We start from the raw sequence: 21,656 nt of genomic DNA, 5'->3' as shown, positions 1-21,656 counted from the left end.
GGTATTTCATGAGGGGAAGTCAGAACAGAATAAAACTTGGGCTAATGAGCTGGTTTGGGTGCAAAACCGGACAAAGCTCAGTGGGGTTTGAAACTAGCCAAGTTTAGACTGAGACACTTAACCCCTGTGAATCTAAAGCACCACATCTCACATAACTCTGTACAGAGACATTGGAACAATTTGTATAGTGAGGGTGCTGAATGCCAATGAACCAAACTGTAAATCTTGTATATGATGGGAACCACTTCAAGCCTGGTACTGGAGTCCATTAAACTACTGCATGTGGAAAGGATCCAGTAATCCTTCAAATGCCACGCTGAGAGTTCACTGCAGAGCTCAGAGTGAAATCAGATTTGCCTCCATAATTTTAAAACACCCCATAAAAATATACCAGAGCTATAATCTCGCTTCCACCTCCCCAGTCACAGCGTTCTTCTTTGCCCAATTTAGCGTCACCCTTCGAGAAAGTAACACAGTGCCCAAGCTTTGCCACCGTGAGATGTCAGACTTGTGAAAGCAACATCTGATCTCAGCAATGGCTCTGACCTTAGATATCTGCTTGTGATCAGGTCTGCACTATGACATTTGACACCAGGTAAGTGAGGCTGGGAGGGTTGTGTCAGCACTCTCAATGGTCATACTGCCTTGTGACCTTTAGCCTCAGTTTGCCACTAAGAGGAAAGCGACACAACAGAGGAGCCACAATAAGAACCTGATTCATCTCTTACTTAGCATGATGTAGCTCATGAGTAACTCCATTGAAGTCAATGGGCCTGATTTTCCTCTTACGTCAATGTAAATCAGGAGAAATTCCATTGGAATTTCACCCCAGGGATTAGAGTGAATATTTGCACACATGGGCTGGGATAGTCAAAGGATTTAGGTGCCTAACTCCTCTAATGGCCTTTGAAAATCCCTCCCAGGGCACCTTTTATCTAAATCAAGCTGGAATTTGTCTGTGAAAATATTCCTCTGCCTTAAAAAAATTCTTGGGTGTTTTTCATTTCCCATATAACAGCCCTGCAAAAGCATCTACCATCCTAGGCACACATTTCCTTGGCAAAAGTAAGTTGTGTGTTGTGGGTGAATAGAAATGTTTAAGGTTACTTTAGAGAAATTTTAACACACATATTGGGGGGGGGATATTTTACAGTGCAAGACTGGTTACAGAAAGTGAATCACAACATTTGCCAGCCACATGGGACAGTCGGAGAGTCACAGGCTCAGGGAAAGGATTTCTCATCAAGCCTGAAATTTATAAGAAGTGAGGGCTGGGAATTATTAGGCTTTAGGATGAGAGGTTTTGCACTGTCATTCTTAATTATAGTAGTACGTGAGAATAAGAGGTAGGCCAGATCTGAACTTCCCCAAGTTGTCCCAATCTGGAGGATAAATTCTGCTCATTAGCAAGACCACAGGAGCCAGTTGTGTCATTCACAAATGGCTCTTGATCCAAAGTTTGAGTTGTTCAGAACTGGGTTTTGGTTCAGGCCCTCCCTAGTTAAAATTAGTCATGAAATTGTTCTTTACCCTCCTGGACATTTGTTTTACATTAATTGAGCTGCAGAAGCCTCAGAAGCTCCCGTTTTAAGACTTGTACAAAGGTGGTTTTAAACCCCATCCTGATTTTCATTCTTGTTAGGAGCAATAGGCAAGATATTAAATGAACTGCTGACTGGAAAGTTGCCTAAAACATTCTTAAAAGTCACGGCATTGTTAGAAATAGAAATGTGGGATCTGGACCCGGGCAACGGGAATCTCAGGGATTTACTTTACCACCTCTTTGTGGGGTGGCATACCAGGTACATTATGAAATGTTCACCACCAGTGTGTGTGACATACAAGACCTGGAATATCCATGAAACATCAGCACTTAATAACAATAGGACCCAATCTACTTTACCTGTAAGCATCCTTGCCATACAACAGAGGAACAGGATTTTCCATTCTAGAGGACTTGTGAGCACGGTTATAGTACTATATGGGGATATTCAATCTCTAGTATTTATGACTACCGCTGTGTTACAGTGGGAGCTAGTTTCATTTTATATCCTTCAAGGGAAGAGGTGAACCCCATAAAACATAACTGTCGTATGCATTTCTTAAATCTATCCCCCCTCGGAACAGGTCAAGAGCACTTTAACATCTGTATTGTAATTGTCATTGTTTTTTTGTTACTATGGCTCCACATAATTGTACCTAGTAATTAAAAAAAGATAGGGTTATAAAAGTGGAGTGTGATATTATATTCTAAATAAATAGGGTGGATTTCATGTAGCAGAAAAAAACAACAGTGTATTGGTCTAAAGTCTATACATGTTTAAAAAATTTCCTTTAACCTTTCACAGACTTCTGGGCAGGGTATCGCCTTACAAGGACTGTTTTCATGCAGAAAATATGCAGATCATTTATCAATCACACAATGAATCAGTCAGACACAGGATTTGTAATGTATCTCTTTGCATTTAAATCACTGTGAAATGCCACAGACTTCTTAAAAGTAGCGTCAGGAGATAAGAATGGGTTATATCGACTCGCATCAAATATTGCATTTGAACAATCACCAAAAGATGAGATTAATATCACACTATCTGCAACCCTTGGATAGAATTTGTGAAAAGATATGGGTGTATAGCAGAATAAAACAAATGGGACCTTTTTATGTGATAATACAGATGTAAGTTGTCTGCATGCCTTACAAAAAGAGAATAATGTATTCAAAGGAGGCAATAAGACTGCATAGAGCTGGATTCTGCTCTCACTCACTCCAGTTTTACACCCTTTAGACTTAAGAGATTTAATCAAGGTACAGTTGATGGCAGAATTCCGGCTCTGTGTTTTTCTAGCTAGTGAAAAGCCTGTACTATGCGTTGGGGTAAAAGAAATCCCACTCCCAAAAGGCTGGTCGGGCACAATTGGAATCTGGTCTCATACCGATGTGAAGTAGGAGTACCTCCGCTGAGGTCAAATGGTCCCACAATGGTGTAAAACCAGATAAAGAGTGAATTAAGCCAAGCCTAGAGCATCTGTTATTTTTAGAATTTTCTCCCCTCTCCACTCCCTTTCATCACCCATTCTGAAATTATTCACCTGGCCCCCTTTCTGATTCTCCTTCCGCCTGTTTTTTCTCCTCTTCCCAGGATCCTTTCTTTAATCGGCAATAAACAGATCGGGAACACGATACCTGAGCACGAGTCAAACTTTCAAACCTACAACACATAATTAAAAAAACGAATACCACCTACCTCTTATAGAGTGTTTTTCATCAGTAGAACACAAAGTGCTTTGCAAAGGAAGGTAAGACTCATTATTCCCATTTTACAGATGAGGAAATGACTTGCCCAAGGTCATCCAATAGGCCAGTGGAAGAGACAAGAAATAGAACCCAGGTGTGCTGAGTTCCAATCCAGCATTCTAATACTCTCTGCCAAACAGCCTTCCATTTGAGTGGGCTAAGCGTTAAGCAAAGTGAGGTCACCCATCTCTAGTCCGCACACAGCATAAATCAGAGCTGAAGCAGGAGAGCAACCTGACTTTCCATCATTTTACCCAACTCTTCCTCTGCGTGGTCACGGTGCTAAACGTGACAATTCTGGACCAGGCCACTGAGAGCACAAGGCATTTTGAGAAAACGAGTGAAGTCTACCTCATGCTCTCACCCTCAGATAGCATCTAACCATTTTGCCTTAATGACTCCTGTGTTTATTTCTTGGTTATTTACACCTGATGCCAATCCACACATCCCACCTCCAAGTGACCTCCAAAGAGTTAGGAAATTCCCCATTTGTTCCAGAGAAGTCTGAAAGAGAAGAGTCAGGTCACAGGGACCTTTTTGCTGCCCAGTGTGTGTCTTCTCTCCCACACTGGCTCTGGCAACTCCCTCTGCTTTCCAACTCATGATATTTTCTTGCATGGTTCGGTTGTTGGTGACTTCTGCTTTGCCTGGCACCCAGTTGTGCTTCCACTCATGTTTCATGTGCTATGCAGGCCGTGGAAAAGCGAGGGAAGAGAAGGAATCGGAGCATCAGAGGGAGCTCCGCAAAGCCAGTGCCAGTGAGATTTCTGGGGACCTCAGGGGAGTGGGGAAAGAGGAAGATGAAACGAGAGGCGGGCATGGGAAGAGAAGCGTGAAGCATGGTGGGAAGTGGAGGAAAGAGAAGGAGGTGTGACTGACAGAGGAATTGCTGCCCGCAGCTTATCCAGGTCCTGTCAGTGGTGTGGGTGTGTCCACATCACCAGCCCACTCCTCTCCAGGAGTCACTCGGATCCTCATTGCTCTTCTCTGCCAGGGATGCATGGCTAGAGAAGGGAGCCAAATGCTGGACAGGGGAGCTCTCTGTTTCACACACACAAGGGAGCACTAATCATGGGTGAGACGGGCATACCGGCAATAAGCAGCTCTCCTACACTGCAAGCCAAGTCAGGGGTGAGGAAGAGAAGATCTGGGCTGAATATAGGAGGAAAAGCAAAGCAGCAGATAAATTCCAGATCTCAGCCTAGTCCCGGACAGTTCCCTCCTCCCGGAGCACTAAGCTAATCTCCCTTAAGCCTGAGGCTAAAACAGAAGTCTGGCTGTCATGCCAAGCCACCCAAGCCCAAAAGATCACTCAAATTGAGCTAAAAATCTCAGAACAGCCTTTTGAGAGATGTCCTGTTACCTCTGCCTCTGCACTAGCCAAAAATACAGTGACTGCAGCCTCTTTTGTAGTACTTGGGTGCTTCTGTTTCCAGCCAAAACCAAGTTCAGAGGGACACAAAAATAAACAGTTAAACCCAATTTTTCTGAATCACAACCGAAGTTCACTTCAGATGCAGCAGCGAATGGAGATTCGGAGAGGTTTTTACTTCTTCTGATTCAGTTCTGCTATCTCTAAAAGGAAGAGCAGGGCCAAGTCAAGGAAGATAACTGGCCGAGCCCTATTCATAGGAGTATAAAAAGTCGCAATTTTAGCCTCATCTTTTCCAAACCCTTTTCAGGAGTACATAGCAAAACTCAGACTAGCTCAGACTTCTGCATCGTTCCACTATTAAAAGCCTGCTGCCAAAAGACTTCTATTTTTTGCAGCGCTGGTCAAGTGACCTTTTGCAGTGCTGTTTGTGTTGACACACAGCATCTCTTGGCTCTCTCCAGAATAGTTTCTTCTCAACTTCTTCCTTCATCTAGTGCTGGACCCGATGGGGACCCATCCACTGACTTCAAGAGGCTTTGGATCAGGCCCCCCCCACACAACGTGATTCTGCTCTCCTAGCAGTGTAAATCTGGAATAATGCCACTGAAATCGATGAAGTTAAACTGGTGTAAAATCAGCATAAGTAAAAGCAGAATTGGGCCCATGGTAGGTGGATTAGGTGCCAAATCACCACTCCTGGAGAGTGAACAGATGCAAAGAGCAAAGGAATAACATTCACAGAGATTAACCACAATCCAGGTTTATTCCCAATTTCTCTGTCTCCCTTTGCAATTGGGATGGGGTTTCCTTCAGCCATTTTCCTGTTGTGTCATGATGGAATGTAATATTTTAACACAAGGCCATTGTGTTACATCAATACATGGCAACGTTGCTTCAAGCTGTCATTGTGGTGAAATGGTGAAAAATCTGAAAGAAACCATTCACATAAAATAAATAGTCTCTCCAAACTGTCCAAAGTACCCAGGTTTCCTTTGCTTTCACAATCCAGTAAAATGTAACTGCGTTAAGATCTAGTTACAGGAGAGCTGTGTTGAAAACTCAAGTCTTCCAACCAATGTGAAGAGACGTCACAAGTGAATGCTCACTTTAAAATCATGCGGCTAAAATAGAGAATGACCGCGCTCCTCTTCCAGGCTAGAGGAGCCTTGAGAGACAGCGTTTGCTCAGCATTACAAGGTGCCAGGGACTGCAAAACACTGTAGCACAATACACAAAGATGCCATGTGTGATGCCCAGGATCAACTGAGCTGAGACGAATCAATGCTGCTGAAATGTCACCGACTCTCCCAGCTAGTCAAGTCTTTTGTTCTTTCTGTTTATTCAACAGACTGTCCAGCTATTTGGAGACTTGGAAGGCCACAGCTTTCCTCAAGATTCCAAAGCAAGAATGCAGTTCTTTTGGCAGGAGGCTGTTGTTTAATTATCTATGACTCTGAGCTATCCAAAACTCAGCACTCAAGAGGGAAGGGGAAGAGGGGTGTTGTTCTGATGGTTTTGGTTGGGATTCAGATATTACCAAAATCCTTTGATTACCTTCTAAATGGGACGCAGGCTACATCTTGGCACTGGACTTCTCATGCATCCACCTCCATGCTAACAATGTCAGACGATCCACAAGGCTAGCCACTAGCATGCTATGTTCTCTGGCTGAAATCTCAACTCATCCCTCTTAACTTCAGTTCAGGTCACAACCTTGAAGGCTGCAAATCCAAGAGTTCTTTAATGGGACAGCATGGCAGTTTTGTCCATCTATAGACAAATTACAGCCAAGCTTAAAAGGGGTGGAAAGGGACCCCGGCAGCTCCTTCTCTCATTAGTGCTCTCATGCAGAAGGCAAATACAATGCTGCTGCCAGCACTTACGAAACATCTGTGCACTGAGCTGTTAGTGCTGCTACATGTGAACTCACTGCCACCATTGTCCACGAAGGGCACTCCTCTGTCTTAATCCAGTTTCACATCTGCCTATCAACATCGACTCCAATGCAGTTGCACTCTTGGCTTGGGACTTCCAAAGGATCCTAAGGGACTTAGGCACCCAACTCCTCCTTTGATTTACAGTAGTTTAACTGAGCCCAGCACCAGGCTCATTCCGTCCATTAGCCTATGCAAGCATAATTGCACAAACCAGCTCTCCTCAGGCACGGCACCTTCCTTACTAATCTAATGGTGCTTTCGCTGCAAGTGCCTTAAGTGAGTCCTAGATTTTCATTTTCTGGTGAGTGAGGCATATGAACTGCTGACAGTGCTGGTTGCAACAGCCAGACAAAGTCAATGGGCGTCTGTCACTTGGGTTTCCCTGAGCTTTAAATCACACCCATTGTGGGTAGTTAAAAGAGGAGAGTCATCTTTCCTCTTATAACACCTCCTGCTCTTCACTGCCAGGGAACGCACAGCCTGCCTGGACTTACTGCTTCAAAAACAATTATTCAGCTCATCTTTGAATCGAAAACAGAATCTTCCCTTACACCATGACCATTGTTTTCACTTGAGGAATTCAACTCCCTGGAATGTTTTTCTTATTTTCCTCATGGTGAAATACAACCCCACATATCTTTGAGGGAGTTCCAGAAAGCGTCGCTCATTTCACTTCACTTCACCTCAGACACAATTCCCCAATTATCAGCAAATCATGTGTTGTCCGCAAAACCATCCCATCCTCCTCCCCCGCCACCCGGGAGATTCCCTGAATTCCTATGACAGATCACTGATAACTATTAGCTACACAAGCATTAGGGAGATCAAGCACTATATCTAACAAATAGGAATGGGCTGTCACAGAAAGAACCAAAGATCAAAGGGAATTAACTGACTCTGCTTATGGGAGCTATTTTTATGATGCTTGGTGGGTATCTTCATAAATGATCTGGAGGATGGTGTGGACTGCACCCTCAGCAAGTTTGCAGATGACACTAAACTGGGAGGACAGGTAGATACGCTGGAGGGTAGAGATAGAATACAGAGGGCCCTAGACAAATTAGAGGATTGGGCCAAAAGAAATCTGATGAGGTTCAACAAGGACAAGTGCAGAGTCCTGCACTTAGGACAGAAGAATCCCATGCACCGCTACAGAGTAGGGACCGAATGGCTCAGCAGCAGTTCTGCAGAGAAGGACCTAGGGGTTACAGTGGACGAGAAGCTGGATAGGAGTCAACAGTGTGGCCTTGTTGCCAAGAAGGCCAATGGCATTTTGGGATGTATATGTAGGGGCACTGCCAGCAGATCGAGGGACGTGATCGTTCCCCTCTATTCGACATTGGTGAGGCCTCATCTGGAGTACTGTGTCTAGTTTTGAGCCCCATACTACAAGAAGGATGTGGAAAAATTGGAAAGAGTCCAGCGGAGGGCAACAAAAATGATTAGGGGACTGGAACACATGACTTATGAGGAGAGGCTGAGGGAACTGGGGATGTTTAGTCTATGGAAGAGAAGAATGAGGGAGTATTTGATAGCTGCTCTCAACTTTCTGAAAGGGGGTTCCAAAGAGGATGGATCTAGACTGTTCTCAGTGGTAGCTGATTACAGAACAAGGAGTAATGGTCTCAAGTTGCAGTGGGGGAGGTTTAGGTTGGATATTAGGAAAAACTTTTTCACTAGGAAGGTGGTGAAACACTGGAAAGCGTTACCTAGGGAGGTGGTGGAATCTCCTTCCTTAGATATTTTTAAGGTTAGGCTTGACAAAGCCCTGGCTGGGATTATTTAGTTGGGGATTGGTCCTGCTTTGAGCAGGGGGTTGGACTAGATGACCTCCTGAGGTCCCTTCCAACCGTGATATTCTATGATACACATTAAAACAATTTAACCAAAACCACAATACTGAATTCCACCTGTGAAAGGTTTTCAACACTGTGTGGTGCATCAAATCCTCCTAATATTTTGGAAAAGGAAAAAAGGAGGAATACAGATTTGAACAACACACACGTGAACCATTGTGTATTAGCACAGTGGATGAAAAATATGGAACAGCAGATCAATGCAAAGTAGGTGGAGAGCCTAACGCTGATATACGGAGTTCTCATCCAGTTACATCAGCAAATATAATGTGAGACTTAGCGCTAATACATTAGCGTGCTAATACATGGAGTTATTCTGGAATAGCTAGCGCACTTCAAATTCACACACTACCTTAATCTGAATTACCTTCAAGTGTCGACAATCCCTAATAGACAAATCTGCAAACAGAAGCCGCCACTCATCCTGAGCAAAATTCACTCCTGTGCAGCGGGCCAGCACACATGCACCACATTAAGACTCACTTAAGGCTTATTTTAAAAAGTGAAGAAAGACCAATATGGTGCCTAGACCTTAGGAAGGGCCTCCATATCTGAGTAAGAGATGTGTACGTTCGAACTGGAATAGCCCATACACTCTTCTATTTGCTACTGTTGAAGCAGTGAAGTGAAAGAGGGATTTGGAGAGATGGGAGCAGCAGAGAAGTAGTAAAAAGAATTGAAAGACTAAAGAGAAGAATTATGGGAGACAATTACAAAAGGACAGCCTCAAATCTCAGATCTCTGCCCTTTTTCATTGAGTTGGATTGCTTCTGATTTAGATTTTGTAACACAGGAAATACACAAGCTGTTCCTCCATCTTGTATACTGACTGTATGGATGGAGTTTCTTCTGTGTGTTTTAATATTGGAACTCACACTCAGAACCTATTTGCCTTCGGAGGTTAAATTCACTGCTGATTTACATCCCATTGTTACAGAGCTGAATCCAGTATAAATTTGCCCTCATACTTCTTGAATGCAAAGAATAAAACCCTAGGGGTTCAGATGGACACTTTCTGATCAAGAGTAATGAGCTGCTGTCAAGAGTAATGAGCTGCTAACATTAACCATCGTTTACAAATACAGCCACAGTCCAACTGTGGGTTGAATGTGGAAGTTTGCTTTAGGCTTTTTGTCCTTAATGGTATCACATACCAGTCTGATTACATCAGCTGATCTTTGGTTCTGTTCTAGTGGCAAGTGTCTACATGGCAAAATATATATATATATAAACCCAGCACCACCCGCACACGGGGCACTAATTGGTCCTCTTGTTATCAGCCTCCGCAGAGACACTGAACAATGGAAACTGAAGGAACCTCCCAGCTGAAGGTATGTCTGCCTAGCAATAGGGAAGTGCAACTGCAGCATGGGTAGGCATGCCCAAACTAGCTTTGACCAAGCTTCTTGCTGCAAGCAACAGTGCTGCAGCTGCCCGTATTTTTAGTGAGCTAGCTCGGGTATGCCTACACGTACTGTCCAAATGGCAGTGTAGACGTACTCTAAGAGGTGGCCATTACTGAACCGGGCTGCGCAATATGAGTGGGGTAGTTTGGTGAAGTAATATATGCGTTGTTTTTGCTCATGCTGCACCTGTTTGGTGGATTGTCCTTTCAGCACCTCTCCCCAGCACGAAAGTCACTATTTTTTCCTTTCAAACATGTTCCATGTGCTTACCTTGGCTTCCAGAGTGTTTAGCCTCTCAGTCATATCAGTTAGTCTTGTGCAGTTCATGCATTCTAGAAAAGAGAAGGGGTACAACAAGTGTTTTATTAATTTATTTGAACAGCTCTAAATCTGCAGTGTCCCCGCACGCTGTATCCATGCAAACGTGTGGATTTCACAAGACTAAGAAATAATGCTTATGGGGCAATTATAGACCCAAAAAAAAAAAAATTAAATATTAAACACCAAGGCACAAGTTCGGGGCCACAGCCATGCGAAATGTAAACGAAATCTACGTAAGTTCTGAAGCTGCTAAGAGGTGTGGAATGTTCGAATGAGTTCCTGAGATGTAGCAATAGGCAGACTGTAGATGAGGAGGTCAATGCTGCATGATCAATAGTCACATGGCTTCACAATGTATCACATGGCTGGCATCTGCACATAGAATACATACACCCCCTGCAGCTATCAAATATCTACAGCGTTGCAAGCGTGCACCGCTCACACTTCAAAAGCTGCTTCTGTTCTGAGAGAGATGGATGATTTTAGGGGCATTCCCCCGTTTTAAGTATAGGGAATCCCCTTCCACCTGGAAGAAATCCAGCCTCAGCATGGGGGAGATGCACCAGATTAACTTTTGGCATCTGTGAAAAAGTGTGACCACTGTATGTACACACACACTCATCTGTGCCTACAAGGGGCCTAGTTCGAAGTCCATGAAGCCAACGGAAATACTCTCATTGCCTTTAGCAGGTGCTGGGTCAGGCACCAGATCTGAAGCAGCCCTAGGTAGCACTCACAAGGTGATTCATATCTCACTTTACTGTATAGGAGCCACTAAGCACTTGATGACAACCACCAGCTTTTCTACTGCGTGTATTCTAAAGAACAAACAGAAACATAAGGGGCTGCAAGTGTGATTTAAAATGATTGCCTGATCTAAAGAACATCACGTATCTAAACTTCGTGACTGCATTTACCCCTAGTTTTCATTTCAATAATTTCTTAGAATTTTTGGTTGTGTTTTGCTGAACAATGCTTTCTGTTGAAACGGTGACTATTTTAAGTGCTATACAGGCTCTCCCTCCCGCCCCTGGGTGAACTGGGATCTGGGGAGACTCTGCCCCTATAGGGTAGGGAATGGGGGAGGTCTTCTCCCAGACCCTGTGTGAGCAGGCGTACTAAATGGGGGGTGGGGCAAATGAGAACAACCCACCGAGATGAACAAAGCAGTTCACTCTCAGAGCTATTGTTTCAGGCTGTATCCATGGGGTCATCTTCAGCTGAGAGTGTCTTTGGTCAGGGTTTTAACCTCCATCACCCACTTTCCCAGAAGTTGGCAGCAACTCTGTGTTTTACATTACAGGCTACTAGAAAGTCTCCCAATCCCTCTGGAGAACAGATTAGCTCATTCACATGTGTCAGCTTCTACAATGTAGCAGTTTTAAAAGGAAAAAGTGAGCCGAGCAATGTGGAATATTATAGATAATCAACTGGTTACTGTACCTCATTATGAATCAGTTGCTACTCTCACATCCCTCATTCCAAAACAAATACAGAAATAAATCTGCCGTTTTCGGCTCACTGAGGGCCTGATCCATTGACGTCCATAAATTTGTTAGTCTCCAAGATGACACAAGTACTCCTTTTATTTTTGCGGATACAGACTAACACGGCTGCTACTCTGAAACCTGGATTATTATTATTATTAATTACTTGTATGGTAGCATGGAGAAACCTCAGTTATGGAGCAGAACCCCCCTGTGGTAGGTGCTGTATACAACACAGAACAAAAACTGGTCCCTGCTCCAAAGAGCTTACAATCTAAGCACATGCAGCAGGTCCTAAGAGCAATGAATCTCCAAACGCACTTCCTAAGAAGTTCTTCCTCTTTGGTCTATTAGTGCCACTGAAATTCTGCAGTGGGATTTTTAAAGCTGTTTAAACTCCCATTGGCCCCTTAATTTCTAACAGCCACCTGCCAACTGAACATCTGACTTCTCAGGCAGATTTGATTTCAAGAATTTCATTACAACTCCGTATTGAAAGGGACTTTTTTTGGGGGGGGGGGAGGTTTGTCAACAGGACATACCTTTTTAATTTTTTCTTCTCAGCAATAAATCTTGGGCAACGTTTTTTTTTCCTGGCACAAACTGGCTCATGCATATGTGAATGCCTTAAATGTGTTATTACAAAATGGAACAGAACGGGCAAGGCTTGTTTGGTTCGGAACTGTTTGTGGTGTGTAAAGCAGGAATGATCTGTGTGTAGATTGGCTACATGCTTTTTATCTTGCTCATCCACACAGGAAGAAACAATTGAACAAACCCATCATTTCACAGAGCCAAAAAGGTTACCAGATGCATTACAGAACAAATAAAATAAGGAGCCCTATTCTCCCCTTTCCCTGCCCAAAGATACTATTAACTCCCATTGATTTCCGTGGGACTGACTTGTACTGTCTGAAATTCACTCCTGTGCGGAAGAGGAGATGGATGTACCACCTGAAAATTCATCTGGTACATGGGGCTCATACTGCCCCTCTGTGCATGGTTCAATTTCATCAAATTGATGGGGGAGAATCAGGTTTATAATCTGTGCCAGAGGAGTTTACAAACTGTAGTCCTGATTCTGCAATTAAATATATTTGTGCAGAGCTCACGGAGACTCTCTGACTCCACATTAGCACGTCTATTTGCTGGGCATGAGGTTCATTTTCGAACTGACACAAGGAGTGATTATAATTAATGACATGGTGGGATGGGGATGAGGAAGCAGAAGAGTTACAGTAATAAGATCATGCAGGCATTTGGTTATGGTTTGCGTCCACCGACGCGCCCACCAAAGAAATGTAATGTTAATTAATGAAAACCAGGACAAATCAAGAAAGATTTACAATACAATACATAGTTCTCAAAGAATACAGTGTTATTTGTTAAACTTAATAGTTACTTTACTTTGGCGCAGAGGATCTTGAGCTGTTCCTACAAAGGAGCAAGGGAAGGTCAGCAGCTCTTATGTCATAAGTTGCTGAGAGGGAGCTCGACATGGGTCTGAACCCCCTGAACTGTACGAAAGTTCAGATCTGTGTGCAAACTTTATCTCCAACCCACTTCTCAGGATGCACAAAGCAGCAACTTATGCTGCAAAGGCAAATTGTTCTACAAATGCAAAATGGCAAACCCTTGTGTTATAACTAAGCAGTGATGTTTAGTTCATCAACAAACAGACCGTGCTTTCAAAAAATGAAATGCTAGATAAATGCTAAGGATTATTATTACTACACATACACTCAAAACATACTTCGATGAAACAAAACAGCAAGACAGCTTCTAGTACTCTAGTCTAATATTGAATAGGTTTACTACCGGGGGACTATATCTGGTCCTTAGGATGGGTTGGGGGAGGCGGAACGGGAGGAATCAAGCGAATACATATTTTCTGTATCCACTTACTATGAAATTAAGTATTTAGAGAGTCTGATCCAAAAAACTCATTGAATCCAAAAATGGAGCCCATAAGGTCGAGTTTTCTGATCAGAGAGAATGCCTTTTGCATTATTAAAACCAGCTAGGAGGATTTCACATCATCATTTCACATACAATGAATTCAGTGTTGAGGCAAATCTTACATGCTCTCTGAACTGGAATTCCTGAAGAGACTCCTTCCAGATCTGCATAAATTCATCATCTGTTGCAGCATAGTACCATCGTTTATTTCCCTCGTATTCCTAGTTGGTGTATTAGGTGTGGGGGGTTTTCAGCTAAATCTTGAGTAAGGAGTTGTGATTTCACTGTACGAAGCCCAACTTCAAAACACATGGTTGGATTTGTTTTAGAAATATTCCAGGAGGGAGGATAAATGATTGAGATAACGAACATTATACTGTAGCAGAGTATCCCATGACACCTAGTCTGTCTCCATAATGTCTTAACATTCTTATCCCAATACCCCACTCCTTATGCACCATTCGCTCCCCCCCTCACCGTATGTACGCGCGTGCAAAATAATGCTACATGATGGAAAGAAATGACATAACATATCAGACGCAGGATAGGATCAGCATTTCTCAGGAAACGGAAATGTAACAGATCACAGAGTCCGTACCCCTGGGGCAAGATATAAACCTGCTGGTTTTGATCTAAAAAGATTGCTACACTTGATCCTAGATAAAAGGGTGTGGGCCAGACCTTCAGCTAGTGTAGACTGGTGTCTCTCTCTCAATTTCAAAGGAGCTATGCCATGTGGCGTTTGCTATTCCCTCTTTACACACCTCAGACAGCATAAGCATCAGCATAATTTTATAATGATTATTTAAAAATATACACATTTTAACTGTTCAGTGCTTCCAGCCTCGCAAATTGGAGAGCTCCTCACCTCACTAAAAGCAAACACAATGGACCCCTCTCGGTTATGACCAGTTTAAACCCACGCTTTACACCAGTGGAAGTGAGAGGACAGTCAGGCCAGTGATTACAAAAGGGACCACAACTGTGCAAAAAGAAAACTTCCCAGTGTCTCTGACTCAGTTTTTGGTCCCTACAGCATGCACGCAGATACAGACACTAAAGGCCAAGTGCAAATCGGCATAAGTCCATTAAAGTCAGTGGATCAAGGCCCCGGGTTTCTGCCCTGAAGGATTACTCCAAAGTGGATATTTGGGGTACAGTAAATGGAGTGTGAGAAAATTCCAGAGTCGTGGACTCTTCATTGAAAACAAATAGTCTTGAGAGAACAGGAAATAAGAGGATTCTATCTCTCAACAAGCAGCAGCTCCAAAGTTGCAGACTTTAGTTTCCAAAATGTCAGTATGGTCCAGGGCACTGCACACTAGTCGGGGCAGGAGAGAGGTGCTGGGAGACTTAGGCAGTTCCCAACCTGTCTCCAGTCTTTTATAGGGCCCTGGCGAAGTCACTTCCCATCTCTGTGCCTCCATTTCACCATCTGTAAAATCAGGGCAATGATACTGGCCTCCCTTTCTAAAGTGCTTTAAAACCTGTGGATGGAAAGTGCTCTGCAAGTGCAAAGTATTCCTGTTCACATAATTAGTCTCTTGGCTTCAGTTGTACTACTTCCATGAGTAAGGATTTGTCTCTAGATAATTATACTCATCATGTACACTGCGCTTTTCATAGCTCTCTCAGTGCTCTCCAAAAGATGGAAAAAATAATTATCCCCAATTTAGAGATGGCAAGCCTGAGCCACTGGCAGGCCCCAGAGTGTCAGTGTGAACAGGTCTGGGAATAGAACCAGGACTCCACTGGCTTTTACTACAGTATGAAATGATTATTAAGTGCTTTGATTCAGACCACAGCTGGTGTGTGATCAGCCTTAATAATCTTACACTTTCAACAAATAAAGCTGTTCTTATTTGGGGCATTGGGATTTATAAAGATGGTAGTAAAAGATAAAATGCCCATTATTAAGAGGTTTAAGAGAATTTCCATTTCCAAATGAAGTGGAAGAAATAATGCTCCTGTTAGTCAACAGGACAAACTCCTTTCTTCAAATCTCCAGTAAGAATACGGAACAGTTCCTACGCAGAATTACACTGGTACAAATCTGGAGGGACTCCAGTCAAGTCACTCAAGTGTTTACACTGGTGTAAAAGAGATTGGAAACTGGAACTGGAACTGTACTCTTCTGGAAGCAGAAGCAACCCTTTTCATATGTGTAAGCCTGAAAGTCCCATTATTCAAATTTGCAGCAGCCAAATGATGCGAGAGCAGAACTTACTCCATTAGAATGGACATGTATACACGTTGCCCTCCCTCACTGGTGAGTGGATGGGGAATGAGAACTGAAAGAGACATCCCCACGTCTGCTACAGTCCAGTGGCAAACCGCTAGATGGTTATTCCTTGAAGTAACAATGGTACCTTTGTAATCTCCCTGCTAAACCATAGCTCTTTGTTGAGTTATTGCCTTCTATTATCACCTCCAGCCTAAAACCTGCTAGATCTAAAATGACAGATCTCCCTTAAGACAAACTACTAGGACATAAACTTCCTTAATATAATATGTTTTCCCCACTGTCTAGCCAATAGCATTCCCAGTCATGCTTTTTCAGACACAGTCAACAGTTTCAATGGGAATATAAACATGCATCCCCACCATGCCTGCCTAGGTGGCCTACAACAGGGAGTAGATGAATAAAGGGCCCTTCCCCTCCTCTTTTTAATTTATCTGATTTGACCCTTTCAGCCTGTGTGTGTCCATACACAGTTTCCTTAAGTAGTTCGTGGTCTGGTCCTTCTCAAAAGCTTTCCCTAGTGCTCATGAAGAATAGCAGACCCAGGCTATAAATCATGACCAACCTGGGATGTGTTTTTTCAACACTTTCCCCTTAATGAGAGTCAGATGTTGGCTAGATCGACTTTATTAATTATGCTTGTTATTTAATATCAGTCATGTCTCTAGCTCTGTAATGGAGCCTGAGCATGTGAAAGGTGAAGAGCTGACAGCGTCAGTGGATAGGAGTGCTACAGAGCTGGCCTTGTCTGGTTGTCTCAGATCAAAAATAATCAGCTAAGAGGTCAGAGGAATGGGGGAAGGAACAGGCAGAAGGGAGCCCACTCTAACAAACATAAGACACTCCAAAAGTAAGACAAGAACCTGGTAGACTTCAGTGAGGAACGTTCCTCACTAAGGATCTTGAACATTTATATTGTTGAGTGCAATTTCCTTTTAGTTTGAGATGATCAGGCCTGCGCTGCTAAGTACTCTTTATTTAAAGACGTGCTGTTACCTACCTGTTGGTGGGCTAGGTTTATTATTTTGTGTCATAGATTTTCAGCCTTTAATAAAGCCACACACTAAAGGGACCAAGATGACCAAAGAGTTATAAAATAAAGTCGAAGTAGGCTAGATTTTCAGAGGTACCGAAATCGCACTGAAAATCAATAGGAGCTAATTACACATATTACTGATGCCTCACAACTCCCCTCCCCGCTTAAGTATTATGATAACTAAGCTGTTTTGCAAATTAAAAAAATGGAGGCTCAGAGAAATTAAGGGACAATTCCTCAAGTCCTTACTTAAATTGTTACCCCTCTTTACTCAGGCAAACTCCCATAGGAGGATGGAATAAAACCTGTGTGAGGACATCAGCATTTTGCCTTTGCTGATTTGCCCATCACACAAGGAGTCCATGACAAAGGTCAGAATAAGGAACTACAGAGTCTAGAGCTCTTGGCTGCATGGTGGTTTGAAGACAGATACCCGACAGTATAATTATAAGGTCAAAAAAAAAACCTCCAAAAGACTGTTCTAAGCAGATTCTTCTTTTATTGAATTACTTTTTAAAAAATGCAAACAGTTTACAGAAATCCTGTGTTTGATAAACAGAAATGTCAATCAATGTTCCCTCTAATTTTTCTTCTGTGCAAATGTTTGTGCGGGTTTAGGATCTGTGTGCGTGTATACACGCACACAGCTTAGAGGGAACAGTGATGTCAGTGGAGACTAGCCAAAATAATTGCACAGGAATAGATGCAGTTTTTCAACTGGAAAGTACAGATTTGTTAACAGAGCAAGATTTTTCCAAGATGGGAAAAAAGTGCACAAAATATTCTTGATTTACACCAGGGGCTGTGGTGGGCTGAAACAAAGCAGGATACTGCTTCACCTCTTTCCAAATGCATCTGAGTAGCTGCAGGGGTGTGGGGTTTTTGTTCTTCTGGGCGGGTTTTTTCGTTTGTTTTTATGACTTAGGCCCAGATGTTTAAAGGTATTTAGACACCTAATAGGATTTCCAAAAGCACCTAGACGCCTAACGCCAAATGGGAACTAGGTGCCTACGTGGTTTTGAAAATCCTATTAGGCACCTGAATATATATATTTTTTTAAATCTGGACCTTACTGCTTTGGGCTGCTGGGCTGAGAAAAACAAGTCTTGGATAATTTTGGAGTCATGTTCCCTGGACCACTGAATGTGAAGATGCCACGCAGAGGTGACACACACAGCCTTCCAAACAGGAAGTTGCTGGCTGTGTATCACTTGAGGGTCCCTTGTATAGTAGCACATTGTTGAATCTAAATGTTGAATCTAGAAGCTGTTAGCTTACCTCTTTCCTTGGGACAAAGTATTGTTGTTCTAATTTATCATGTCCCTAGCATGCTTTTCCCTTCTACTGCACGGTCCAGCCAAGGATTTCAGAACAACATTAGTTTTTTTCCCATTCTCTAGAGCTTCCCTAGTTATTTAAGAATCAACATGAGGTTGGTGAGAGAGACAAGCTAACTACTTCTGCTAAACAATCTGTTCCACCTCGCATTTAGCTGTGATGCTCAGAGTTCCTTTCCCAGGCCTGAAGAAGAGCTCTGTGTGGCTCGAAAGCATGTCTCTCTTCCCAACAGAAGTTGGTCCAATAAAAGATATTACCTCACCCACCTTATCTTTCTACATAAGGTGAACATAGTCTAGCTTTGAGGATTCTTCCTCAATAATACATAGAACAGGCTTTCCTGTAGCTGGGGGGAAAATTAGTGAAATGACTTGCGGGGACAATAATGGGTTAAGTTACTGGTGGGAAGGAGGAAGTCTAAGAATTCAAAAGAATTTTCACACACACACACACGCGCACGCACGCAAATGTAGTTTGCAAGGTTTGTTGCAAGGTTCCAACAAGATCCACCCATCTGTAACGGTCGCAGAGCTGAACTATAGAATATTATTGTTGAGATTTCTGATGATTTAACTGTAACCAAACTGTTACAGTAAACCAAACTGTAACACCAGCTTTGATGCTCCGTTTATTTCCAAGCTGGCCATTTGAGCTTCACATTCAAAACATCACTGAGGTTTTTCTTCTGCCATCTTCAGACTTCTGGTACAGATTCAGCCCTGTCTTTCGGCACCAGATACTGCGAACCTTGCCCATACAATGCAAAGTGTGGCATCATATAAGAGAGATTATTGTAATTCACAGCTCCTGAGACTACCTGACTCAACTGCTCCGAGGCTACAGGCATTTCAGAATAGGCCACATATTCACTTGTCCTCCTAATTCTTCAAATCTATTTGCCCTTTGCTGACCTCTAGCCCAACTCCTTATCATCACAGTGGCCATTAATACTGCAGCATTCCTATATGGTGTGAGTTCCAGCTATCCAAGCTGTCAATTGTCTCTTGGCTCACTGCTGTTGGTAGCCTATTACGTTGGTTTCTGTTCTGTACCAGGTTCCTGGAAAGCCCCTCAAATCAAAGTGCTGAGACTTAAGAGGAAGGGGACAGAGCTATAAACTTTATTGGACATGCCTGCACTGCATCACTAGGCGCACAGAACTCCCTCCCTCATCTCCCGAAGTACTGTCCCAGCAATGCACTCAGCACCCAGAGTCAAACCAGGGAATGAACTTTCTGCGGGGAAGCCTTGGCTGTTCCGAAGTGCTGGAGGAGATTTCCCCAGGGCACTGCAGATATGGCTTATTGCAAACTAAACGTTCGTGGAGGCTGGTAGGTGACATCTGAAAGGCGGGCAGGCACCGGTGCGCGCACGGGGCCAGGTTTCAGCATCAGCTAAAAAGGCATAATGCAATGTCGCCAGTTCAAAACAAGGACCCCTGCCTGCCCTGAGGAGCACCCAGTGGGACTGGATGCTCGGAGGTGTAAGTCTCTTGAGATTCAGGGTGAAACGCAGATGAGAGAAGGGGGCTTCTCCTCCACTGATTTTCACTGGGAGTGAGGCACCTAGCTGCCTGTGACAATCTCGCCTTCAGATTTTAATGCGACAGCACTCGGCGCTGCCGTAAAGTACCGGCTCCCCAAACATCTATGAACAGCTTTGTCCGTTTCCTCAAACCCATTGTAAAAGCCAGGATGATGCTCTGTCCTGTTCACTCTGCAAAATGCTCCCAGTTACAAGAAGTATTCAGTTGTGTCCGTGCACCCTCAGACAAGAAACTAAAATGTACACAGGAGACAGTGGTCTCAATTCAGACTCTGCATCATCCCCAGGGCCCTTCTCCACAAAGTCTCCCAATGGACTCCCCAGTAAACTAAGACATGAGGCAACAGAGGAACAGCAGTAATGAATCAGGCCTATTCAGGCTTGTCGAGATGCAGAAGCTATTGCAAACTAAGTGGGGGTGTGAATTTAAAGTGCTCTAGCTCGGGGTGGACAGTGCAGAATAAGCGTGTGCACACAGGGAGCTAGCGTGGAACAGCTATTCTGCAGTCCCTATTCCAGGCTGTTTATACTGTTTATACAAATCCTGGGTTTATAATTCCCAGCATTATCTCTGATCTGTGTTTAAGGTACTCCTGAGGTTCTGATTACTATGATTTCATCTGAGTCATGAAGAACAAGGGAACACAGTCAATCATAGATTATAATAAACCTGGTCTTAAAATGCAACCCATCTTGCTTTCTTTAACTCAATTGTATAGATATAGGGCCAACTGGTGTAAATGGGCATAGTTCCCTTGGTTACTTACACTAAGTTCTTTGGGGCAGAGACTCTTTTTTTGTTCCGTGTTTGCCAAGCACAGCTGGGCCCTCATCCACCACTGTGGCTTCTGGGTCCTACCATACAAATAATACAGTGCACTGCAGTTATGCCCATTTACATTAGCTGAGGATCTGGCCCTTACTCACTAGTTTAAACGTCAGCATTTATTCAAAGCAAATACTTCCTCTGATTTATGGTACATAATCCATGACAGAGCACTGTCTAGGAACAGCATCCCAGTGGACACTGCATTAGTGGTCATATGAGGGATTTGTTCCAAGGTTACAGCTGCTTCATTACTGAAATCCTCATATCTTAAAAAAACCACTTAGCATCCTCCTTAAACAGGGCTTATGCAAAATTTATTGCAGCTCCAGGAATGTCTCTTGGAATGGGGCAAGAATAGGGTAAGGCTGCACCTCAGCCAACCCAACCCCTCGGGCAGTTGCCTGATGTGCTCAGCTCTGATATTATGTTACTTTTACAGCTGTGGAGGGTTTGTCAATGAATTTTTACCCTTCCTCTGAGCTCTGTGCATTGATGAGGAGTGGGGAGAGTAGCCAGAGGCTTATGGGTCCAAAATGAAATACAGCACAGCAGTGCCATTTATCTGCCATAACCCACGTAGAATTTGGAGGTAGGAATCCCACTCCACATCCACACTGGGTATTTCTGGACAATAACGAGCAAAAGGTTGGTGGAAATGAAATAAGCCTAGCCCAGGGCTTTAAAACCATGTGGCTACAGAGTGGGTGAAAAGACTGAACTAACCAGAAATGGTCTCTCTAGGTCAGAAGCAAGCACATTAGTGGCATGCACATTGCCAAAATCTGTCAACATGGCACCATTCACTTTCACACACTTCCCGGTCCAGATTTCAGCTGGTATCAATTATCATAACTCCACCCAAGTCAATGGAGCTTTGTTGATTTATACCCGGTGAAGTATCTGGCCCAGCCAGAAAACTATGAGTGTTCAAGTGGCAGGGTGAAAGTAAGTACCCCCAAGCACACCTAACCACTGAGTTTTTTTAGATTCACCGTTCCTATAAAATATATTCTGAAAGGCATTCCCACTC

The 21,656-nt window shown here is 43.4% G+C and overlaps 1 protein-coding gene across 3 annotated transcripts in view; it reads right to left on the bottom strand.

The window, feature by feature from the left end:
- COL26A1 (collagen type XXVI alpha 1 chain) overlaps positions 1-21,656 on the bottom strand; it is a 227,510-nt gene that overhangs the window by 47,521 nt on the left and 158,333 nt on the right. For all 3 annotated transcript variants that reach the window (XM_073315529.1, XM_073315531.1, XM_073315530.1), the window contains exon 4: positions 10,140-10,201. In XM_073315529.1, coding sequence (XP_073171630.1) covers positions 10,140-10,201 — 62 coding nt within the window. The remainder of the gene's footprint in view (positions 1-10,139; positions 10,202-21,656) is intronic.

The sequence above is a fragment of the Lepidochelys kempii genome, chromosome 17 (assembly GCF_965140265.1).
Source record: "Lepidochelys kempii isolate rLepKem1 chromosome 17, rLepKem1.hap2, whole genome shotgun sequence".
NCBI classification, from domain to species: Eukaryota; Metazoa; Chordata; order Testudines; family Cheloniidae; genus Lepidochelys; species Lepidochelys kempii.
This window is presented reverse-complemented; position numbering and strand designations above follow the sequence as displayed.